Here is a 22946-nt window from a genome sequence, read left to right on the forward strand (position 1 = left end):
TGCCTGGATTAAGGGGTATTAGCTACAGGGAGAGGTTGGACAGACTTGGATTGTTTTCACTGGAGGTTGAGGGGAGACCTGATAGAAATACATACTATTATGAGAGACACAGTTCTATGTTCTAACTAAATGCAGTGCAGGTAACAAGTGGATGTATCCTGGAGATAGACACAAAGTGCTGGAGTAACTCAGCGGGTCAGGCAGCATCTCTGGAGAAAAGGGATGGGTGACGTTCCAGGTTGGGACCCATCCTCAGACTCAAAGTTCTATCTGAGGAAGGGTACAGACAAAATGGCACCCATCCATTTTCTCCAGAGATGCTGCCTGACCCATGGAGATACTCCAGCACTTTGTGTCTATCTTCGGAATAAACCAACATCTGCAGTTCTTTGTTTCTGCATGATATATCCTGAAGTTGTCAGAAGAAAATCACTAGAACTTTGTATAACCTAGGGCAGTGATGTGATATGATAATCCCCTTTTTGATAGGAAGCACCATGTTGAACAAAATGATTGTAACGACAGATGTCAGATATTTCATTGGCATAATGAAGCTAACTAATGCCCTAAGCAAACAAACCTTCTATTTATTTACAGTTAAGAAACAGAGTTTCAAGACCCGGGGAAAACCCACACGGTCATGGGGAGAACATACAAACTCTGTACAGATAGCACCGATAGTCTGAATTGAACCCGGATCGCTGGAGCTATAAGGCAGCAGCTCTACAACTGCCTGTTATAGTTTATTTATTAACTTAATTAACTTAAAGTGAACAATACACTTACATTGTTCAATCTTCAGTCCAGTTGTGTCAGAGTTATTCAGTGGTTTTAGTCCCAAGAAAAATGGACCACTTAGGCTTATTCCGTCCGATTTGCTGCCTGTAAGTGATACACAAAGCCGTGGAACTGAAAAATACTTCATTTCGATCAGGCTCTGGGATATACAATAGCACTCTCCTCAATATAAAGTAAAGCACATTCATTCAGCACACCGTAGAAAATTGGGATCAATTATATGGAATCAATGAAAGAATTAGAACACACCAAACACAGTAGAGGACATTGTTAATATAAAGAGTTAATTGCTCAACTTTCAGGCAACAGTTGTTGGACTGTCTTCTGTTGGATTAATTTTGTTAATATAATTTTTTTTCATTAGTAAAGTTCCGAACAACATGTTGTTTCTCACCTGTACAATGCTTCTGTAATATGGAGGATATCTTAAAGCTGTGGGGAAAAAAAAATCATAATCTAGAGAAAAATCTAAATGTTACAACTTTTTGGTCACTTCAAGGTGTTCTGTTTTTAAAACCAAGCATTGGCAAACATATTCAAGGATTCCTTGGAAGGCTGAATGTTCCTTATCAATGTCACTGCTTAATATACTCTCTCAAATCCAATGTTCAGCGGAGGAGGGGAAACAAATTAAAAGAAAAATGAAAATTCTTGGCTGAGACTTTATTCAATAGAGATAAGCTATCTCAGTTTTACTATTTGTTGAGATTCACATAGAACATAGCACAGTACAGCACAAGAACAGGCCTGTTGGTACACAATCTTTGTGCCGGACATGATGCCAAGACCAACTCTTTATCTGGCAGCACATAATCCACACCCCTCCATTCCCTGCTATGCATATGTCTATCCAAAAGTCTCTTAAATGCCAGCAAATGTGTTAAGCAGCAGATTCCTTACCATCTCCTCAAGGTTGCATCAAAACATTGCGGCACACAGGTCGAGGGCAAAATAAAGCGTTCGGCAAGTTACTCAAAGTTTATTTGAGCAGCATTCCCCTTTGCTGTTGTGTGAGAAAAGTCAACTGAAGGGGAGATTTAATAGGAGCCTGAGAGGTAACTATTTATTTTTACACAAATGGTGGTGGGTACATGGAATGTCCTGCCAGAGAAGGTAGTTGAGGCATGTACTATTGTTAGTTTTTAAGAGCCATTCGAACAGGAACATGGATAGGATAAGTTTAGAGGGTTAGGGGTCAATAGTGGGCAGGTGGGACTAGTGTAGATGGGGCATGTTGGCTGGTCTGGGCTAGTTGGGCCGACAGGCCTGTTTCCATGACTCCATGACTCCATGAAATGAAGATGAGACTGCAATTGGATGATTGGACGCACATGGCACTGATTGGTATTATTAACATGAACACTAACAACATGATTGGATCCTCACAGCATCGTAGGGGAATAGAATTCTCACATCTTATCTTATATAAGAACGGATGGCCTAAAAGTCTTGTTTTTCTAACTTTGATTGAAACATGCAGCATGGAAGCAGGTCCTACAGCCAACCGAGTCCAAGCCGACCATAGTTTAACATTTCAAGAATTTCAGTTTAAGAATGTCATTGTTCTGTTTGGGACATATGACAATAAAACATGGCATTATGTTCGGTATTTATTATGGGCCTGTTCCTGTACTGTTCTATGTTCTATCTCCATCTCTGTCAGAAAGAGAAAGAACAGTAATGGAAGCTTGTAAATGGTCATGCTGATGAAATGTTGAATATGTCCAGCATTTAGCATGTATGTTTTAAAAAGTGATCCAAATTTGGGGACTTATTTCTCAACGGCAGATGACTGTAAAATCTTATTCTATTCAAATTCACAGTAAAGGGCCTGCCCCACTGTACGAGGTAATTCAAGCGTTCTCCCGAGTTTTACCCCGAATCGAACTCGGAGAATGTCCGTAGCGGGTCCGTTGGAGTCCGTGGATATTTAGTAGCGGCTCGTACGAGTAAAAAGTAACAATTTTTTTCATCACAAGTATTTTTTTACTCGTGGACATTTTTCACAGTGTTGAATAAACGTCAGGAGTTTACCGGATTTCCCGAGTACCTACCGTTACTCGTACGAGCCGCCACGAGACATCCACGAACTCCTGCCGACACGCTACGGACATTCTCTGAGTTCGAATCAGGTAAAACTCGGGAGAACTCTTGAATTACCTTGTACAGTGGGACAGGCCCGCATAAAACTTTGTTTTTTTTAAGCACAATTTTATAAAATAAATCAATTATTTTAGCTGCCGGAAGTTCAACCCGAGTGCTTCATTTGAACGCAATAGGAAAGGATTTAAGAGAAAAAAGAGTAAAACGATAATGATTTAAATGTAAGCAGAAGACATTATCCCTGAAAATGTCATTAATTGTTACAATATGAATAATTCAGCTGTGTTCACTGATAAATGTGTTTTAATTTAAAACAAAATCAACATAATTCAATATTTAGGGCAATTATCAGGCTTGGAAGCCACACAGTAAGAGAAATAAAAAGGGCTTGTCCTGGCTTTCTTTCAGATGTGATCCACAAACAGACAACACCTGGAGTATAACAGAATTCACAAAAGATCTCAGTTACTACGATAGAATGAAGAATCTTGTGTTGTTCAACTTGAAACAAAAAAAAAGCTTGAGAGGAAATTTGATAGGGATGTACAAGTCACAATGTTTTAGATAGGATGGATGGTGGGAAGTTGTTCCGTTGCTAAATGATTCAAGGATCCCGATGCAGAGTTTAAACATTTTGGTAGATACAAGGAGGAAACACCATTTTATTTTAACATCAGATTCTCATTGGAATGCAGAATTCACTGACCAATTAAGATTTAAAAAATATGAATTATACATGAAATGTACAATTTATGTCTAATTTAGTTTGCACCGAGGTACAGTGAAAAACTCTTTTGTTGCTTACTATGGAGTCAGCGGAAAGACTATACTTGATTGTAATCAAGCTGCCCATAGTGTACAGATACAGGATAAAGGGAATAACGTTTAGTGCAAGAAATCGTCCAGTAAAGTCCGATTAAAGAGAGCCCCAGGGTCTCCGATGAGGTAGATGGAAGCTCAGGACTGCTCGCTAATTGGTGATAGGATGATTCAGTTGCCTGATGATTTATATTTCTGTGTGTTGTCAGAGTCTCTGTGCCTGTAACGCTGCTGCAAATAATATTTTCCATTGTACCTGTACCTCACCATTCGTGCATGTATAAATAAACTCAATTTGACTTGATTAGTTTAGTTTAGAGATACCATGCGGAAACAGACCCTTTGGGCCACCGAGTCCGCGCCGACTAGCTATCCGCGTACACTCGCACTATCCTACACTGTAGGGACGATTTAGACATTTTTACCAAAGCTAATTAACCTACAAATTTATACGTCTTTGGAATGTGGGAGGAAACTGGAGCACCTGGAGAAAACCCACACGGCTACGGGGAGAATGTATAAACTGTACAGGCAGCTCCTATAGTCAGTAGTGAACCCGAGTCTCTGGTACTGGGCCACTGTGCCACCCTATTTGCATGAAAAAAAATCTTAATTCAAATTATTTTCTGCTAGTTTACTATTATTCTTAATTATATACTTCAGGGGCATCTCTTTCTGTTGGTTCCTGCATATAAATAGAAAATTAACAAGGACTCAAAGCAAAATTCGCTAAAGGCTGGGTAAAAATATAACCATGCAGGAAAATGCTCAACATGCCAGACAACATCAATGGCGAGAAAAAACAGTGAATGTTTCAGGTTAATGGCCTATCGGAAGAACTGAGGCTTAAAGGGGTTTATTGTTCTCAAGGCTCATACTGTTAAGGGCAAGGATTTATATTGTGAGTTTACAGTAACATTAACTGTCTCTCATAATCACATCACTAAGAAAAAAGAATTGAGGTCACTTAAAAACTTTGTGTGGGTTCCTGAGCAGCGGAATGAGCTAATGGAATCATATTTTTCAATAACGTACACAATCTCAACTGAGAAAGCTTCAGGACAATAAGCAGGCAAATAAAGCTTAGAGGCAGGATTACAGTGTCGATGATTCAAGGGCCTTGATCTACCAAAGAGCAGATAATCTGCATATTGTAATGACTGGGGAAAGTGCCAGACATGTAGCCCTCTCGCATAGGAAAATGGAGAAACTGCTACAGAAAAGGTAAATAAATGTTCAGAGAGCCTATGGACACGGCAGCATCAAGAGCTGGAGCTGAGCAGGATGCCAAGATTTACAGACAATAGATTTTACATCACACTAAATCTCTATATGTAAACCATTTATGCCTGCAGTAAAGTCATTGACAGTAGTTGATCTCCAGGTGTAATTGATAGGGGCATTTCCTAATCATCTCCATTCCAGCCAGGCAAAATAAACCCTCTGACAAATAGAAGCTCAAGAACATATCAAGGTTCAATATCCATGTAATTAATGCTAGAAATTATCAATAAAAAGTTATCAATAAGAAATCACACAAGAAAACTGGACTGGCATTTTAAATAATTCAATAGCACGAATTTTAGTTTCCGAGATACAGCGTGGAAACAGGTTCTTCGGCCCACCTGGTCCGTGCCGACCAATGACCATCTGTACACTAGTTCTATGCTACACACTATGGACAATTTACAGAAGTCAATTAACCTACAAACCTGAAACCTGCACGACTTTGGAATGTGGGACAAAACTAGAACACCCGGAGAAAATCCACGCGGTCACAGGGAGAACGTGCAAACTCTGTACATACAGCACCTGTAGCCAGGACAGAACCCAGGTCACTGGCACTGTAAGGCTGCAACTCTACCACTGGGCCACTGTGCTGCCCAACCTATTACAGTTTAGGTGAAAACAGATTAGTCAAGTAAGGGAGATACTTTTCATTAAATTTACATAATTGTACCTGATACACAAGGCTAGGATTGGCGTTTCAGTATCTAATTTATCTGACTTTATCGCAGTAGAGATAACATTACTTAATATCAAAGAAAGTCAATGCATTTAATTCTGAAAATTAATTAATAATGTAAGTAATAACTCATCAGTCCAAATCAATTGTTTGCATTTTAGTATACAAAAGCATGCAGCTCATTTGTTAGAGATCAGCCAATAAATAGAATTCTGTTGTGTACACAAAACACTGAAACAAAATCTGAGGTGAAACTCATTTATCCATAAATTAAAAAGAAACTTAGAAAAATATGTATTGACTGCATGCAAATTGAGCCCAAGCAGCTCTTTAACACATGGCCACTTGATACAATTTCAATTATGCTGAGAATGGATTGCCAGCTTTCTTACAAGACTGGGCCATCAACTTCAACACGAGACATAATCTACAATGGAGTTGGCAACAAATCCAATAAAAGTGCATAGCACAAGAGATTCAAACAATAAAAAAATATACAGTGGCAATTTTTTAACAAATGGCACAACTGAAACAAGCTTATACTCATTGAATAAATTATGTGCAACCACATGAATGTGACATTAATTCTGCAAAACAAACAAAACAAAAATAATCGTTGATCACCTGAAACAGTGTCAACTAATAGCATTGACAATACATTTTAATGAACAGGCAAACGGAGCAACCCATTGAAGGATAAATTAAAGTGGCATCGCGCTTCTTTAGCATTTCCAAACATTGGAACTACTGTCTGTCCACAATTGGTTGTAATGAACAATCCCATGTGTTTAATGTTGCAATGGAGGGAGGCAAATCTTAAACAGATTAAGTCCGCTTGCATGCCTTTCCGTACAACAAGAAAAGTTCAGAAATTGTTCATTATATTGTTAGTAATGGCTAAAAGTACAATATGCAAAAATATTCAAAATACATGCATTTAAGTAGTTAGCAAAAAAATAAACTACTGACAAAGGGGGAAAAAAAACACAACCTGTGTGATGTATTGCATTGCAGCATTCCAAGGGCCTTTGCAATCAGCATCCTTCACAGTCAAATACTGTTCATGAGGCTTTAATGTTTCATGTGAAGCCATGGACATTATGCAAGAGGAATCAGTGCGGGGTATAAGGCACAGTGGACAATAACAAAGGCAAACAACCAAGCTTGCATGGTCATTGATATGACATTTAAAGGTGTCAAATACAACAGCAACTTTGGTCATACATTGTGGTATAAAAATAAGCTTGTTTAAAGTAAAGTTGAGTGGTTAGCTGGTCTTAAATCTCAATTTCTCATCCATATATTGGAAATCAAAAGCCAGAATGCTTTGTGCTGACCTCCAAGCTAGATACTCTTTCAGGGACTATGATGAATTTTCATCATCAATGACACGACCACTCGGTGACTTACGAATCACGTTCTTCGCTTGCAGTGAACTTGTTGCGTTTTTCTTTGGCACTTGCTTCTTTGTTTCTTCTATCACGACTTCCAGTTCAGGGGTCTGGGGTGAGTTGTCGATTTGGGTGGCTACTACTGCATTGGCATACTGCATCCCTGTGATCTGCACAGAAAAAGATTTATGGAACTTTATAATATGTCTAATATGCATTGTTTTAAGAAATGTGGCAGAGGCAGGAGAGAAAGCCGTATAATTTAATAAACATCATTTATTTTCATTTGAAAGCCTCATAATTTGTTATAATTTGTTTCCTATACCAGTTTAAATCAGTTCCTCTCCCAAAGTTCTTCATTATTTTAGTTTAGTTCAGAGGTATAGCGTTAAAAAAAGGCCCATTGGCCCACCGGGTCCATGCTGACCAGCGATCACCCCGTACACTCGTTCTAACTTGTGGGGCCTAAAGGGAGTGGGAAATGCACAAGCTCAGTCTCCAGCCACAAACCTCTCCATGTTCCTGATCCCTGGTGTTCCAGACCTTGGCCTGACTGCACTCGTTACATCTGGCAGCACATCCTGCTCTGAACAAATGAGCGAGTCATAAACCCAACCACCGGCACCGGGGTCTTACAGCGTGGAAACAGCCCCTTCATCCCAACTTACCCACACCGACCAACATTCCCCAAAGTTCTTTATTTTTAATGTGTTCAAATTATGTGTGAAATCCTAGGTAACTAAAACCTTTTTTTTTAAATTCATGGTTATCAGTAAAAGTACACATAAATTGATCTAGGTCATAAAATGAGATATAGTAATGCTGATTGTTGTATTTTAAAACCAGAAGACCATAGGACATAGGAGCACAATTCAACCTATTAAGTCCTCTCTGCCATTCAACCCATTGAGTCCTTTCCGCTATGTTATCATGGCTGATCTATTTTACCCTCAAGCCCATTCTCCTGCCGTCTCCCCATTACCTTTGACACTGATCATTATCAAGAATCTATCAATTTATGCTTTATTTACTTCAAATCATTTTATTTATCAACAAAATTGATCAAATGCGAATAAAAATCAGCAAAATATTTGATTTTTGGAAATAGGTAAATCAGCCAGATTAAAGGTCCCCTTAATTGACACGGATATGCAAAATGCAAGCGCTGAAAATGTTTTCAGAATTTTTAAAGTAATTATGAGAAAATGTATCTGGCCTTCTAAACGTCATCCACTAATATTTAACATATTATTGCATCTAACTGCTTGATTGATTCCAAGGCATTTATATCTATTGTTCCTAGTCAAAGAGCATGCCCTTTGGCTCAGGTTGTCTATGCCGACCAGAATGCCCAACTACGTTAGTGATTCTCACTGAATATTTTTCCTGGCATTAATAACCATGTTATGAATTGCTTCCTAATCGCAGTTCTGAATTTGCTGATTATATGCTTCTTAGATAAGATAGCCACAATAGTTGTGTTCTAACCTGAAAGATTTATTGAAGATTTATTTCCTCTCAATATACATCCTTATGGTCCACTCATTCATCGCCTATCAAGACTGGGATTTCTGACACCCACATTTTTCTTCTATTGACCTGAAAGGCCTTGAGAGTGGTTCCAGTGTCAGAGAACCAAGTTAAGAGTAATTTTGAGATACAGCATGGAAACAGGCACTTTAGCCCACTGAGTCCATGCTGACCATAGATCATATGTTCACAATAGTTCTATGTTATTAAACTTTCGCATCCACTCTCTCCATACTAGCGACATTTTACAGAGGCAAATTAACCTCACTGTCCATCTTCAAAACCAGTATTAAAGCACATTTATATTCCTTGGCTTTTGACACTGCTTGAGACTTTGCTCCTGTTTTTACTGCTTTTAATGTTTTTAATTTTTATTGTTTTTACTCTTTCGTTTAATGTTTGTATTGTTATGTAATAATTTCTTGTCCATGATCAGTCATGTTCAGCACTTTGTTGCAACTGTGGTTGTTTTAAAGTGCTCTATAAATAAAAGTTATTATTATTATTATTATTATTATTACAAACCCGCACGTCATTGGGATGTGGGAGGAACCGGATGTGGGAGGAACCGGAGCACCCGGAGGAAATAGGGAGAACCTGAAAACTCCACATGGACAGCACCCGAGATCAGAATAAAACCTAGGTTTCAGCCGCTGAGGCAGCAGCTCTACCAGCTGCGCCACTTAAAGACAAAGGTTACAATTTCCCTCCTGCGAGCAATCTTTACGTACTATCATTATGAAATCATCTACATATTTTCAAATGAAAAATGGGCAGCACTTAATTTAAGACAAAACTGGTTAAAAAAAAAACCCAAGACGTTAAGAGTGCCAACATGGTGCACTTGGATAAATCATGTGAAAATAAGTTAATTGCTAAAAATAATATTTTAAATCCTTTTCCCAGTCCGTTGCAGGCAAGTGAACTGATTTTAAATAATTAAGTCAGACCAAAAAGATAAAGTCAAAACCATTTGGTAGTTATATTGCAAAGTAAATTAAACCATATTATAAAGCATTTAAAATATGCCAGTAAAATGCCCTTGCATCCAAAGGGACCAGTTCAATTTTATGAGCCGCCTTGAAGACCCACACATGGGTGCAATTAACGAAAACGCGCAATGGAGATCGTGGCCAAATTGCTGAGTGAGACCAGCATCCAGCACAGCGCTTTTCAAATAGTACGACAAATCACGGGGACTCAACTTTTGCTCGCCGGTACTTGCCTTTGAAAATCCACCTATCTTTGCGCAGGTTTGGTTAATCTTGGGCAAGTTGGGCTCAAACATGACAGGCTGGCAGCTCAGCAGAAACTCCGGGTCAGATTCCCCAATCCTCAAAAGGAAGGCTTAGGTTCCAAGTAGGAACACAGAACAGTAAAACGGTAAAGGATTTCAATTATTAGTTTATGGGTTAATTAAGTACCGAATAACTATCTTATAACATAACCCAGTTTCCTTTGCAAACTCTGACATTGTTATTGTAATCCAATGCAAAAATTGGAGATTATGCAGTGACCCATGACAAGCAAAGTTCAAGAAGCTTAGCATGTCATCTTCAGCTCAAAGTTACTATTGTCAAAAGATTTATTTCACTAAATAATGCCAATGTTGTTGATAGCAATGCATATTGGGCTACCATTAATGAATAATAGTGGGAAAAATTGATTTAATAATTAAATAAGCCGAAGTGTGCAATTTTTACATTTAAATACCCTGAAGGACAGCATGGTGGTGCAGTAATGGCAGCAGAATGCCTTACTGCGCTAGATGCCCGGGTTTGTTCCTGACTATGAGTGCTTTCTGTGCAGGGTTTGCATGTTCTCCCTCTGACTGTGTGGATTTTCCCCGGGTTTGTAGGTTAATTGGCTTTGGTAAAAATTGTAAATTGTTCCTAGTGTGTAGGATAGTACTGGTGATCGCTGGTTGGTGCAGACTCGGTAGGCCAGAGGACCTGTTTTCACACTGTACCTCTAAACTAAAATTAAACCTAAGCCTGCAACATGACCCTCTCTCTCATTAAACTTAGCTTCCCTTTCACTTCCCCTCTTCCAATAGAGTAAACTATGCTCAAGAAAATGTTGCAGAAGCCTCCAGCAATGAATGACTCTGATCTGATTATTTGATGACATTAGACTGGGGACCTGGTCTTATTTTTAAATATTTTAGTTTCATAACCAAACTCCAATTGTTCACCCTTTTTCACTCTTCTGGCTTTTCATCTAGTCCTCTGAAATTAACCTGCTGCTTCATCTCAGAGATACTTTCTCTCCAACTGATTATATTATTTCTCCCTTGTTTAGCATTATTAAGTTTTTGGTTGTAAATGGTCTAAAGCCAAACCATATGTCATCCATCCTCTCTGTCCTCAGAAGCTTTTTCTTTCAGTGTTGCTGAGAAAATGCGAACATGCATTCATTTAAACGTTATGTAAACAGACTGCGTGCCAAATATTTGCTGGCTACACTAAGATTAGGCAAAAGAAAGATTTAGAATTGCATACTTGTCTCTTTCTCCATCCTAGGCACAGGAATAATGGGCAGCACAGTTGTAGCGGTAGAGTTGCTGCCTTATGCCCCTGTCCCACTTAGGAAACCTGAACGGAAACCTCTGGAGACTTTGCGCCCCATCCAAGGTTTCCGTGCGGTTCCCAGAGGTTGCAGGTAGTGGAAGCGGGTAGGGAGACTGACAAAAACCTCCGGGAACCACACGAAAACCTTGGGTGGGGCGCAAAGTCTCCAGAGGTTTCCGTTCAGGTTTCCTAAGTGGGACAGGGGTATTACAGTGCCCGAGACCCGATTTTGGTGCTGACTATAGATGCTGTCTGCATAGAGTATGTATGTTCTCCCTGTGGCCACGTGGGTTTTCTCCGGGTGGCCCCGGTTTCCTCCCACACTCCAAAAATATACAGGTTTGTAGGTTAATTGGCAAAAATTGTAAATTGTCCCGAGTGTGTCGAATAGTGGTAGTGTATCAATGGTCATTGATCGGCGCAGACTCGGTGGGCCAAGGGGCCTGTTTCCATGCTGTATCTCTAAAGTCTAAAGGATGGACTGAACTGATTGTATCATTCAACACAGCTTATGAATCTCAGTAAATTATAACATATATTAAAAGAATAATTTAAAACATGCCAACAAAATGTTCTTGCATCCAAATAGAGAAGCAAGCTTTTACCTTCACAAACTGGAGGTCAGTTAATGGTCGCACAGAGTAGTCTGGAAGATAGGTTTGGTTAGTCAAGTTTAGTTGGTGGATGTTGACCCCAAATTCAACTCGATCTGAAGGATATAGTGATTCTGACTTTTGTATTCTGTGGTCACTGCGTTCTGGTGTTCTGGCGACTGAGTGATGCATAAAATAAGGACAAATAAAATGAAACACTTTATTTGCCATCTTGAAATGAGCTTAATTACTATAAGCAAAATATTAAAATGAATTAGCAGACAATTGGTACAACAAAATATTAAAATTATACTGACAGAAGCTAGCTATGAAGTGCATCCAAACTCCTACTATCATTCTAAAATAGTTCTAAAGCTGGTCAGAAGCGAGTGGCAATATCGTTGTTAATTTAGCAATAAAATAAACAATCCACAAAAACTCTTCATCTGTCAGTATCTCGACTTCTAATTTAGTTTAGCTTATCAATAGTTGAAATCTCATTAACAATTGTGTTTATGCTGCTGCTGAGTAATGGTTAATAGCTCCATCTATTGGTCAATAATAGATAAAAGTTTCTGGTCATGGGAAACTGTGAAAGACCAATTCTCCCGAGATTGTCATCTGGGAAAGATTATTCTTGGGTTCGAAACAGAGGTGCCTGGAAATTCAATTACTTACGGCTGATTTTTCCAGTGTTACGCAACTGAAAATAAATTTTCTCCCAGCTTGAAAGATAATAGTGACCATTTCCGTGCTGTTTAATGCCCTCTGAAAATTCACCAAGGTTGCTTGTGGAGTCAGCCAGTCAGCTACTCATTCACCCTTTTGGAGCATCAGACAATTACTTGCACCATAACATTGCTGGGATGTCTGTCATTGGACATTCTGAGGAAAAAGTGGTTTTACCAGCATAAATCTAAACCTGTAAATCCTGATTTTGTTTCCCCACCTCTTCCCCATCGCCTCCCTCCCCACCACCTGAGCCTATCTCCCTTCCTCGATTCCCCGCAACAATATTGAATTGGCAAAAGCTGACAGTGAGCAACACCATGTGTAGTAGGCACCTTGGATATGTTTGTACTTCAAACAGTTCTGCTTACAAGGGAAAGGTAAACTGAATGATTGCAAATAGTATAATTCTGGAGCAATATTCTGCAGGCACACAATATTAAAGAAATTATATATTTTTTATTAATTTACCATTGCATTAATTTTATAATATTATAATTTAAAATTATAATTTTAGTATTAATTTACCATTTTTCAGTTTAGTTTAGAGATGCAGCATGGAAATAGGTCTTTAGGCAACCAAGTCCACTACGACCACTGATTTCACACCAATTTTATGTTATCCCACTTTGGCATCCACTCCCTACACATTAATGACAATTTTACAGAGAGCCAATTAACCTACAAACCCGCATGTCTTTGGTATATGGGAGAAAGCCAGAGCACCCGGAGGAAACCTATGTGGACACCGGGAGAACGTGCAATCATCACACAGATAGCACCCGAGGTCAGGGTCGAAGCAGGGTCTCTGGCACTGTGAGGCAGCAGTTCTACCAGCTGCGCCCACTGTGCTATAGAGACTAAGCAACCAATTCTGCATTTGAATAATTTTCAGAAACTTATTCCTGACTTTTAGTTTCTGAATGACTTGTATTGTACTGCTAACACTTAACATGTTGAAAAAAATATGGACCATGGATAGCACTGCATAAATGAAATACAGAACACATTCTGATTCTCAGTTGGTTTCTTTCACCAAACCACTCTTTTTCAATGTATCTCCAGCAGTGGGTAAAGTGGTGAAATTTGTTCTTGTTTAGCTGAAACATTAAACAAACTAGTACATCAACGTTTTGAGCTAGACCTTTATTAAAGACTCGGCTCATTTTTAATTTTTAATGCTTAAGCAACATGTCTGAGCAACCTCAATTTAGTTTTCCATGGACATCAGCCGCCACAAAAAATGCTCTTAATCTTTCATTACGTTTTTACTCAAAAACTTTTGCAGAGCCTTGGAGTGACAAATTAAAACTGACACATTACCACAACAGGGAACATTCTTATTAGGTTGAGGCTGAGGCACATTATTGAACCAGTGCAGAGGGAATTTAATTCTGCCTTTAAGTACATTGCATCTGACTTGACATGCAGAGAAAGGCTCACTTAAAGCTTCTGTCACTGCTACACTCTCAAGCAGATTACTGTTTAATACGAAGATGAAGCAAGCCAATTTGAGTTTGTCTTTCTAGAATACCAAAGCCACTGTCTTTTTGTTGTGGAATTTAGCATTTTTCCCCTCCAAACTGTGACTGGCCGCAATTTAAAAAAAAGCCAAGATAAAAACATACATTTGAATAAGCACGACAAATTCTTGATTAGTGGGTTATCAAGTTCAAACAAATAAATATGCAAAAGCATTTGGCTAACAGAAGGTTATATAAAGAAAGTTACATGCATACTCATATGCTACTAGTTACATTAAAAAAAAAGACAGATCACACATGCAGAAATACAAAGATCTTAGCCTTCAGCTATTAAGTGTAAATGCTTAATCCATTCGCATGAAATTCCTTCCCTGCAATTTCAACACAGGGGTTAGTAAAAAAATAATTTTGCATGAAATGTTTTCATACAGAGATGTTAAACATGTATAAGCTAGTTGTCCATTATGCAATTTGAAACCTGAAAAGAACAGCAGTATTTGATGAAATAATTGGGAGACATCTGTCCTGAAATTCATAGAATCATAGACATTTGTTGCACAGAAGAAGTTGTTCAGACAAAAATATCCATGTTGGCACAAAAGTGTTGGGGGGGGGGGGGGGGGGGGGGGGGGATATTTGAGTTAATTCCACTTCCAAGTTCACAGTCTGTAACCTTGTCAGTTCCAGTCCCTCATAGTCCAATTCTCTAGGTATAAAGGCTGGTATTTCATTAGTCTTTCAAATTAATTTTCTACACCAGTGACATGTTAACAAGCATTGTACAGGGACTCAACACACAAAAGTCTTTCAAGAATATTTGGACTTCTATTATTTCAAACTCTACAATTACAGGTCCACCACCGAATTGTCCAGATTAAAGGTGAGGCTGGACCATCAGGTGCCCGAAAATTGGTGGTCGGTCTGTATATAGGCGTACTCTGCTCTGTTCTACTGAAAGACCAGCCAACTTATAGTTGCCTACTACAGAATCATTGGGGCTTTACACACAAATATATTGAGCAGCTAAAAGCCAGTATCTCTGCAGACTAGGATCTGAACAGCAGTACAACATAAAATAATTTGATAGAAAAATGGTTTGGAGCTGTAGACTTGGCAGTATTCAGAGTGCCACTCACAATTCTGCAATTAATGAATCAGATCATTCTACATACAGTGAAACTTTGAACACAACCAGATATGGACTGAAAAGTGCTGTTTAACACTTAAGCCACATCAAATGTCAATTAATATTTGAAAGCCTACTTATCTCAGCCTCTTTATATTTGCCTTTAATATACATGCAGCTGACTGTCTGAAACCTTCTATAAATGTTTCATGTCCCTAAAATATATTTTATGATGGTAATTAATTGCATTACTGGCTTCATATGGAAGCATTAATGTGTTGTGAAAAATATGAGTTTGTGTTTTGCTTTGAAGTGACAATCTCATAGACTGCAAATCAACTGAAATAAATGTCACTACATAATGGACCAAAAAAATTAAATTCAATAGGAAGAAAAATCAAAGGGTGTGCTTGCGAATGAGAAAATAGGAAAATAAAGAGCAAGAGAGAGAGACAAATAAAAAGGATAAAAATAAATCATTTTGATCACCAATCCAGCTGTTTTCTACTTTGGAAACATATTTAAATTACAAAGCAAGGTGTTAATAGATTTAACAGATCTGATGGCCGTGATTTTGTATAATAAGGTTCAATGCTTTTTAAACTAATTCAACAAAACAGCTGTTAAATTCTTCAAAGACACTACCGCTCTTTCAGCTCTTCTGTAGTACAATCACCCTATCCAGTGAGAATGGATATCTACAGATTATTTCATATTTGCAGTAAATAAAATAAAGAAAACTGATGGTGATGCTAAGAGTAATAAAAGCCTATGCAGTGTCAAAGTGAGGTCAGTGGAAATATTTGAATATACAGGTATTCTTGCACTGCCACGCAAGCATTCTACCCCAAAATTGAGATTGCCATTCGATGATTAAACTTTGAACGATCCCATTCACTGATGTGGCTTAATGTTATCAGAAAAATACAAACAAAATACTAAAACTACAAAACATTTTAAATTATAAATCACTTATCATTCTTGAATAATCTACTGCATGTAAATCAGATAAGGCGACATGCGATAACATTTTGTGAAGTTAAGCTGAATTTGAGTCTGGAAAACTTCAACTTTGTACTTGCTCTTTTTTTACAACAATTCGTCAAGATACGCAACGATCAAATTTTTGCAAAAATGTACGATGTTTTCACCAGAACTTTACTATTCAGGGTAGCAGGTTAGCTGAATGCCTTTGTTGTATGGATGCTTAATGTAAAGCCCTTTCTCTTGCATGCTGTAATGAAGGAATGAATGATATCCTGAACTTCAGCCTCTCAGGATATTGTAACGCTATGACAGAGACCAGAGTGGCCTTAGTTCCGAAGTGGAGAAAGGAAAGGCTGGACAGTTTCCTGCAGAATACTGTTGATTAGCTCCATTTGAGTAGGAGGTAAGTTGAAGATGAGGTGCAACGTAGTATCAAGGGAGATTGTGAAGAGAGTTTGTAATGAAGCAGGAATGCTTGACCCAATCTGCACTGGAATTGGCTCTGCAGCTAATTAGAACCATGGCTTACAAGTCATCCTTTTTATCCCCCCCAAAAAGTAAGATGGTGGTGAATTTCTGAGGGCAGCCAAATTTAAGGATTCTTTATATTCTCTCCTGGCTGACAGACTCGGAGGCTTTTAAAACTTTTCAATTGTAAACACGTGGACAAAGGTTTGCCAAATGTTTCTTGTGAAAATTGAGTGCCCCAAAAAATGAATTGCACTTTATACATAACATGTGCCATCAGCTTCTCTGATCAACGCAGAGTCAAATAACATTTAGGGATTATGGAATATTGTTCTGTCGTGCTGAGAAGTTATGTTTCCAATTTTCTCCTGAAGATGTTATCTGCTTCCCACATTCTGGTACATTGCCCAGGTTGTCATTATTCATGTGCAAGGATTGAAAATGAGCTTCAGCAGGCTACTAGGCTTTGGTAGACTTCACAGCTGAGATCATTCAATCCTCATATGATAAACAACAGAAAACCTAGCTGATTTTTCTTTCCTATCCAGATGGTATTGACAATGATTCAAGTCCTACCCTGGATAAAATTAGCTAAAGCACCATAATCTGGGAATCAAATCTAGAGCCTTCATACTCATTGGATCAGTTATTTTCTGGAAAGATTATCAAAGGAAATTTTCAATTAGCTTTAAAGGCATGTTGCTTAATTATGAGGTGATTGATTTATGACATAAAAATAGAAAAAAACTGCAAATTCTCATTAGGTCTAGTAGCATATGTGGAGAATTAGAGTTAACAATTGTCGATTACTTTTCATCAGAACTGGGAAAATTTGAAGATATAAATAGAAAGCTTTATGTTGTAGCGAAAGGGAAGAGGGGCAGAAAGAACAAAGGGAGAAATGGGGGGAATCTAGAGACTTGGAAAGATTGATAAATGCAGTGGAATGGCTGACTATGTGAAATTATTCGGTTCAAGCCAAGTCTAGAAGTCTGTCGTGTACCTAACTAGAAGATAAAGAGGTATTTATCTTAAGAGGTGGGTTTGGCTGGCCATACAGCGGGTAAACAGGCCCTTTTGCCCAACTTGCCCACACCGGCCAACATATCTCATCTATACTGGTCCCACTTGCCTGTGTTTGGCCCTTATCCTTCGAAACCCGTCTTGTCCATAAACTGGATTGGTATTTGATCTCAAAATAACAACGTAATCCAAATGCATCTCCAGAGAACAAGGAAATTCTTAAAAGTATAAATCATTATTACGACAAAACTATTCTTCATCTCAGTCAGAAAAGGAATTTACATTAAAAAGACTCCGCAATTCACACAAATAATAGGAAAATGTGGACCTAATACTGGTGAAGCCCGAGATCTATTGTTATCGTGCAAAGCTGACTGTAAAAGCTGGCCTCTGCACTTACTCATCTAGACATTAAATTTTAACACTGGTCTCAGGAATGCCTTGCGTGTCTACTGGGTACACTGCTGCAGAATTCAGACATGTATACACTGAATAAGTTATGTGATCAAATCTTTATCAGCATTACACAAACTTTGCAGCAAACTCATCGAGAATGTTATATTTTATACAATTATAAAATGGAATATTCAACTGTAATTCTGAATATACTCGCTGATTCCAATTAGATAATTTTATAATACAGGTGCACAACCTTTTATCCGGTGTTCCGGAAACCGAAAAACTCCGAAAACCGGCCATTTTTCCCCAGGATGTCGTCTGCACACCAAAGCTCGCGTTTGGCGCCAAACTTGACCCGAAACGACCCACGGTCAACCCAGGTCTGTACTACTGTCGCGGCTGCCTCCTCCCCGGAGACCGGGGAGACACTTAAACATCTGTAAATCATTGCTTAAATGTTAAGTCTGTTAGTTTGGAGGGCTTTTATGTGAAGGGGAGGGGGAAGGGGGGGGGGTGAAGGGGTAAACTTTAATTCTTAGTCCCCTACCTGGTCGGAGAGGCGGGGACTGGTCAATGCCTTACCGGGTCGCCGTGCAGTAAGCTCCGCAGCGCTGTGGCCGCCAACTCCCAGCTGTTGAGGCTCTCTATAAGGTGCTGGTAAGGCCATATTTGGAATATTGTGAGCAATTTTGGGCACTGTATCTGAGGATATGGCTCCGGAGAGGGTCCAGAGGAGGTTTACACGAATGACCCCAGGAATTAGTAGGTTAACCTATGATGAGCATTTTCAGTACTAAGAGAGTTCTGCAGATGCTGGTTTGGGCATGCTGGAGTAACTCAGTGGGACAGGCAGCAGCTCTGGGAGAGAGGGAGGGGTGAGGAGGCTTCAAAGTAGAAGAATACCTTGAGGAGATTTCGTATGGGGAGATGAAGCTGAAGAAACATACAGAATAGTGAAAGGCTTGGATAGAGTGGATGGGGAGAGGATGTTTCCACTAGTGGGGGAGTCTAGGAATAGAGGTCATAGTCTCAGAATTAAATGACTTATTTTAGGAAGGAGATGAGGAGAAATTTCTTTAGTCAGAGGGTGGTGAATCTGTGGGATTCTTTGCCACAGAAGGTTGTGGAGGCTAAGTCAGTGGATATTTTTGAGGCAGAGGTGGATATATACAATTCTTGATTAGTATAGGTGTCAGAAGGTATGGGGAGAAGGCAGGAGAATGGGGAGGAGAGATAAACCAGCCATGATTGAATGGCGGAGTAGACTTGATGGGCCAAATGGCCTAATTCTGCTCCTATTCCTGATAACATGACCTAAACTGATGGCAAATTCAGTGACTGTCAATCAGTGGTTCATGTAGTTAGCTGGTGCAGTAGCTAGTCAGAGTACAGCCCTATTATTACAACCACTAACCCTTGAGACAAATAATATTATTCCGAAGATATAAATACATAACAAAGTCCAGTTTCAAAATACAAGGCTTAAATAACAAGTGTAGCCTGTTTCAAAATGGAGTTCAGATAGGCAAAACTAAATAAACTATGATGGCTGTGGTCTCAGTTGAAGCTAGATATACTCCTAATTCTTACAATATTTTAAAGTACTTATGTTAAAGATCGTAATTTTTATTAAAGAGAACATGTTACCTGTAGAAACTGCACCTGTAAGTGCAGGGACTCCATAATAGGTGAAAGCTCCATTTTCAAATTTTAAGGATTCTTTGCTTATTTCAACTTCCACCTTTCCCTACATTAAACAAACACGGCAACAAGTCACATGTATATGTGAAACATCAAACACAACAGTAAGCATGGTAAATTAAGCATGACAGTGAGCCAATAATTCTGGATAATCCTAACCAATTTGTATAGTATTTTATGTTCCATCCACTCTTCCAATATGTAAATCACATGGATTTCATTCCACAGTTTCCTCAAGTTTTTAGGCTCCAGTGACCAAGGTCAGGGGTTGAAGGGAGGGATTGTGATAAGAACATACCTCTAGGATAAGTATAAAGTAGTCAACAGGTATGTTCCGTTGGTAGAGATACAGGTCGGTTGATTGGCTTATCTTATCAATCTTAAATTCGCAGATGACGTGAGGCTGCTTGAGAAGTTTTAGCAGAATCTTTTCTGATACATGTGTACTTTTGAAGGGTTCCAACTCTGTACAAATAAGATGATGACAATTAGCAATTTAATGTCTGCCTTTTGTATTACATCATGCCTCTTGTCTCAAAGAAAATAAAAGTGCGTACTTTTACCTAACTCTTCTAAATTTGTAATTCTTCTTTTTCAGCATTGTTTTTTTTAAATTCTGAAATAATTTGAATTATCCGTCATTTCATAGTCATTGAGTTCTTTAGCATGGTGATAGCCATTCAGCCCATCACATCCACAGCATCCCAGTGGACACCCATCTATGCTAACCCCATCTTCCGGAACCTCTGTGCCTAGGCGATTGAAGTGGTGATATGAGGGCAGCACAGTGGCGCAGCAGTAGAGTTTGTGCCTTACAGCGCCAGAGAACTGGGCTCGATCCTGACTACGGGTCTTGTCTGTACGGAGTTTGTACATTCACCCCGTGACCTCCGTGGGTGTTCTCCGAGATCTTTGGTTTCATCCCACACTTCAAAGATGTACAGGTTTGTAGGTTAATTGGCTCAGTATAACTGTAAATTATCATTAGTGTGTGAAGGATAGTGTTAGAGTGCGGAGATCACTGGTTGGTTCGGACTCAGTGGGCCAAAGGGCATATTTCCGCACTGTATCTCTAAACTAAACAAAATGCTTGTTAAGGCATCTCTTAATTTAATCACTCTAAAGAAGGATCCCAACCCGAAACACCACCTGTCCATTCCCCCACTCTATTCTCCTTTACCCCCCCCCCCCCCCCCCCCCCCCCCCCCCCCCCCCCCCCCCCCCCCCCCCCCCCCAAAACACCAGATGCTGCCTAACCTACTGAGTTCCTCCAGAACCTGTTTTTTCTTGAGTCTTCATAATACTTTGGATTGGGTGCCAAAGGAGAATCTGTAATTTTCCATTATCTACCATGTGGTTCAAATATTCTCTTCATTCGATGATCATTAACTGTTTGAATTTTATGCAATTTTTAAGTGCAGAATTTGTTTTTGTTTGATTTTGACTTTAATTTGAACCTTAACACCAGCTGCATATGAACCCAAGGCTAGGAATATCTTTCTAACATAAAATGAAAAAAGTGGAAGACTCAACAGGTCAGCAGACAATTGAAGAGACAAAAGATAGTTGATTTTATCCTTTTTTTCTTTCTCCACAGATATTGCCTGACTTGCCGATTACTGTCAGCATTTTCTGTTGTGTTTCAGACATCCCACATTTGCAGCATCATGATTTTAGACACATTTATAATAATACCTTCTGCACAAAATTCAATTCCAATTTGACTCTGACAATGGAACGGCTACGAAAATTCTGCAGAAGGGTCCTGACTCAAAACATCACCCATCCCTTTTCTCCAAATATGCTGCCCAACCAGCTGAGTTACTCCAGCACTTTATGTATAACTTTAAGAAAATTTGAAGCATCCACAGCACCTGGAAACATCAGTTCCAAGAAATCATCCGTACCTGTTGCTAAAAATCGATGAGTAGCAAATAAAAGCTGAGGGGTCATCTTGGCTCTCATGTCTGTGTCAGAGGCTTTAAATAGCGAAAAGTCACGTGGTCCTCGTTCTCTGTATGCTATATTCTTTGTCTTATTGTCAGCTGCAAATGGAAAGCAAATATTTTTTAATTAAGGAGTGGAAGGAATTTAGCATTTAAATTAAATTTAAATTCTAGTATCCCCTACTCACTTTTTGCTTTTGCAAATGCTGAACAATGTAATTCCTTAATTAACTATTGGTTCCTAATGCTTCATGAAGAAAAAATAGACATGCATGGATTTAACTTATCGCGCACAATACTGGTATAAATTTTCCAAGGAAAGACACAAAATGCTGGAGTAACTCAGTGGGTCAGGCAGCATCCCTGGATCATGTGGATAGGTGACGTTTTGGGTCGGAACCCTTCTTCAGCTTTCTTCAACCCTGAAGATGGGTTTTGATCCAAAACTATGCTCTCCAGAGATGCCATCCATGCTCTCCAGGGATGCTGTCTGACCCGCTGAGTTACTCCCGCATTTTGTATCTTACTTCAGTAAACCAGCATCTGCGGTTCTTTGTTTCTACATAAATTATAACAATGCTATTCAAGTATGGTTCAGACACAGAAAAATAATATTGTACTATGAACATCACAACTGATACTGAAAACTACAATCATAGAATTGTCTTCGGTATGTGACTTTGTGTTGAAAATCTATTGGTGTGTTTGAGGCAAGCTATTTGTTTTCGAGTTATATGGAATTGACCAACCTTTTAGCTTCCATAAACGTGCTGAGAGAATCATTTCTAACTCAAATTATTCCCTCTGCACTTCACTTTAACCCACTGGCTGGCTCCAAATTGTTAAGCCAAAACATTGTTCGTTTTTAGTATTAATCTTTATTTTTTTTTGGAATTTTATTTCAGATGGTGTAATATTAACCTTTTTTAAACACAGCTGTTAAAATGAAATGTCAAAAGTAATTACATATTGAAGAGCTGTGTTTTGCTTTGATTTGACATCAGGAAGTTTTATGTGAAATCATAACTGATTTCCAACCACTAATGTTAGGTAGATTAAGAAGGATGCACATTATAAATAGAGGCATAGAGTCTCAGAGCTTGGAAACAGGCCCTTCGACCTCACTTGCCCATCTACATTAGTCCCACCAATCTGCTTTTGGCCCATATCCATCTAAACCTACCGTTTGCATGTGCCTGGCTAAATGTTTCTTAAAGGTTGCGATAGTACTTACGACCACATATGGAAAAGAAAAACATCAAGCAACGGAGCAAGAGACCAGAAGATATTCTCAAATGCCAAGTCTTGAAGCC

At 38.9% G+C, this 22946-nt stretch overlaps 1 protein-coding gene across 2 annotated transcripts in view; it reads right to left on the reverse strand.

The window, feature by feature from the left end:
- Positions 1-22946, reverse strand: part of LOC129704133 (metal transporter CNNM4-like) — a 54256-nt gene that overhangs the window by 8242 nt on the left and 23068 nt on the right. Inside the window, exons 3-9 of one of the 2 annotated variants that reach the window (XR_008724691.1) lie at positions 21595-21732; positions 19986-20152; positions 19634-19733; positions 11783-11949; positions 7097-7247; positions 1193-1230; positions 787-882 (exon numbers count right to left, since the gene is read on the reverse strand). Coding sequence is in view for 1 of the 2 variants with exons in the window: in XM_055647037.1 (XP_055503012.1) it covers positions 787-882; positions 7097-7247; positions 11783-11949; positions 19634-19733; positions 19986-20152; positions 21595-21732 (819 nt within the window). In the remaining variant the exon portion in view is untranslated. The remainder of the gene's footprint in view (positions 1-786; positions 883-1192; positions 1231-7096; positions 7248-11782; positions 11950-19633; positions 19734-19985; positions 20153-21594; positions 21733-22946) is intronic. The other variant, XM_055647037.1, reaches the window with a different exon arrangement.

This window comes from Leucoraja erinacea, chromosome 15 (genome assembly GCF_028641065.1).
Source record: "Leucoraja erinacea ecotype New England chromosome 15, Leri_hhj_1, whole genome shotgun sequence".
Classification (NCBI taxonomy): domain Eukaryota; kingdom Metazoa; phylum Chordata; class Chondrichthyes; order Rajiformes; family Rajidae; genus Leucoraja; species Leucoraja erinaceus.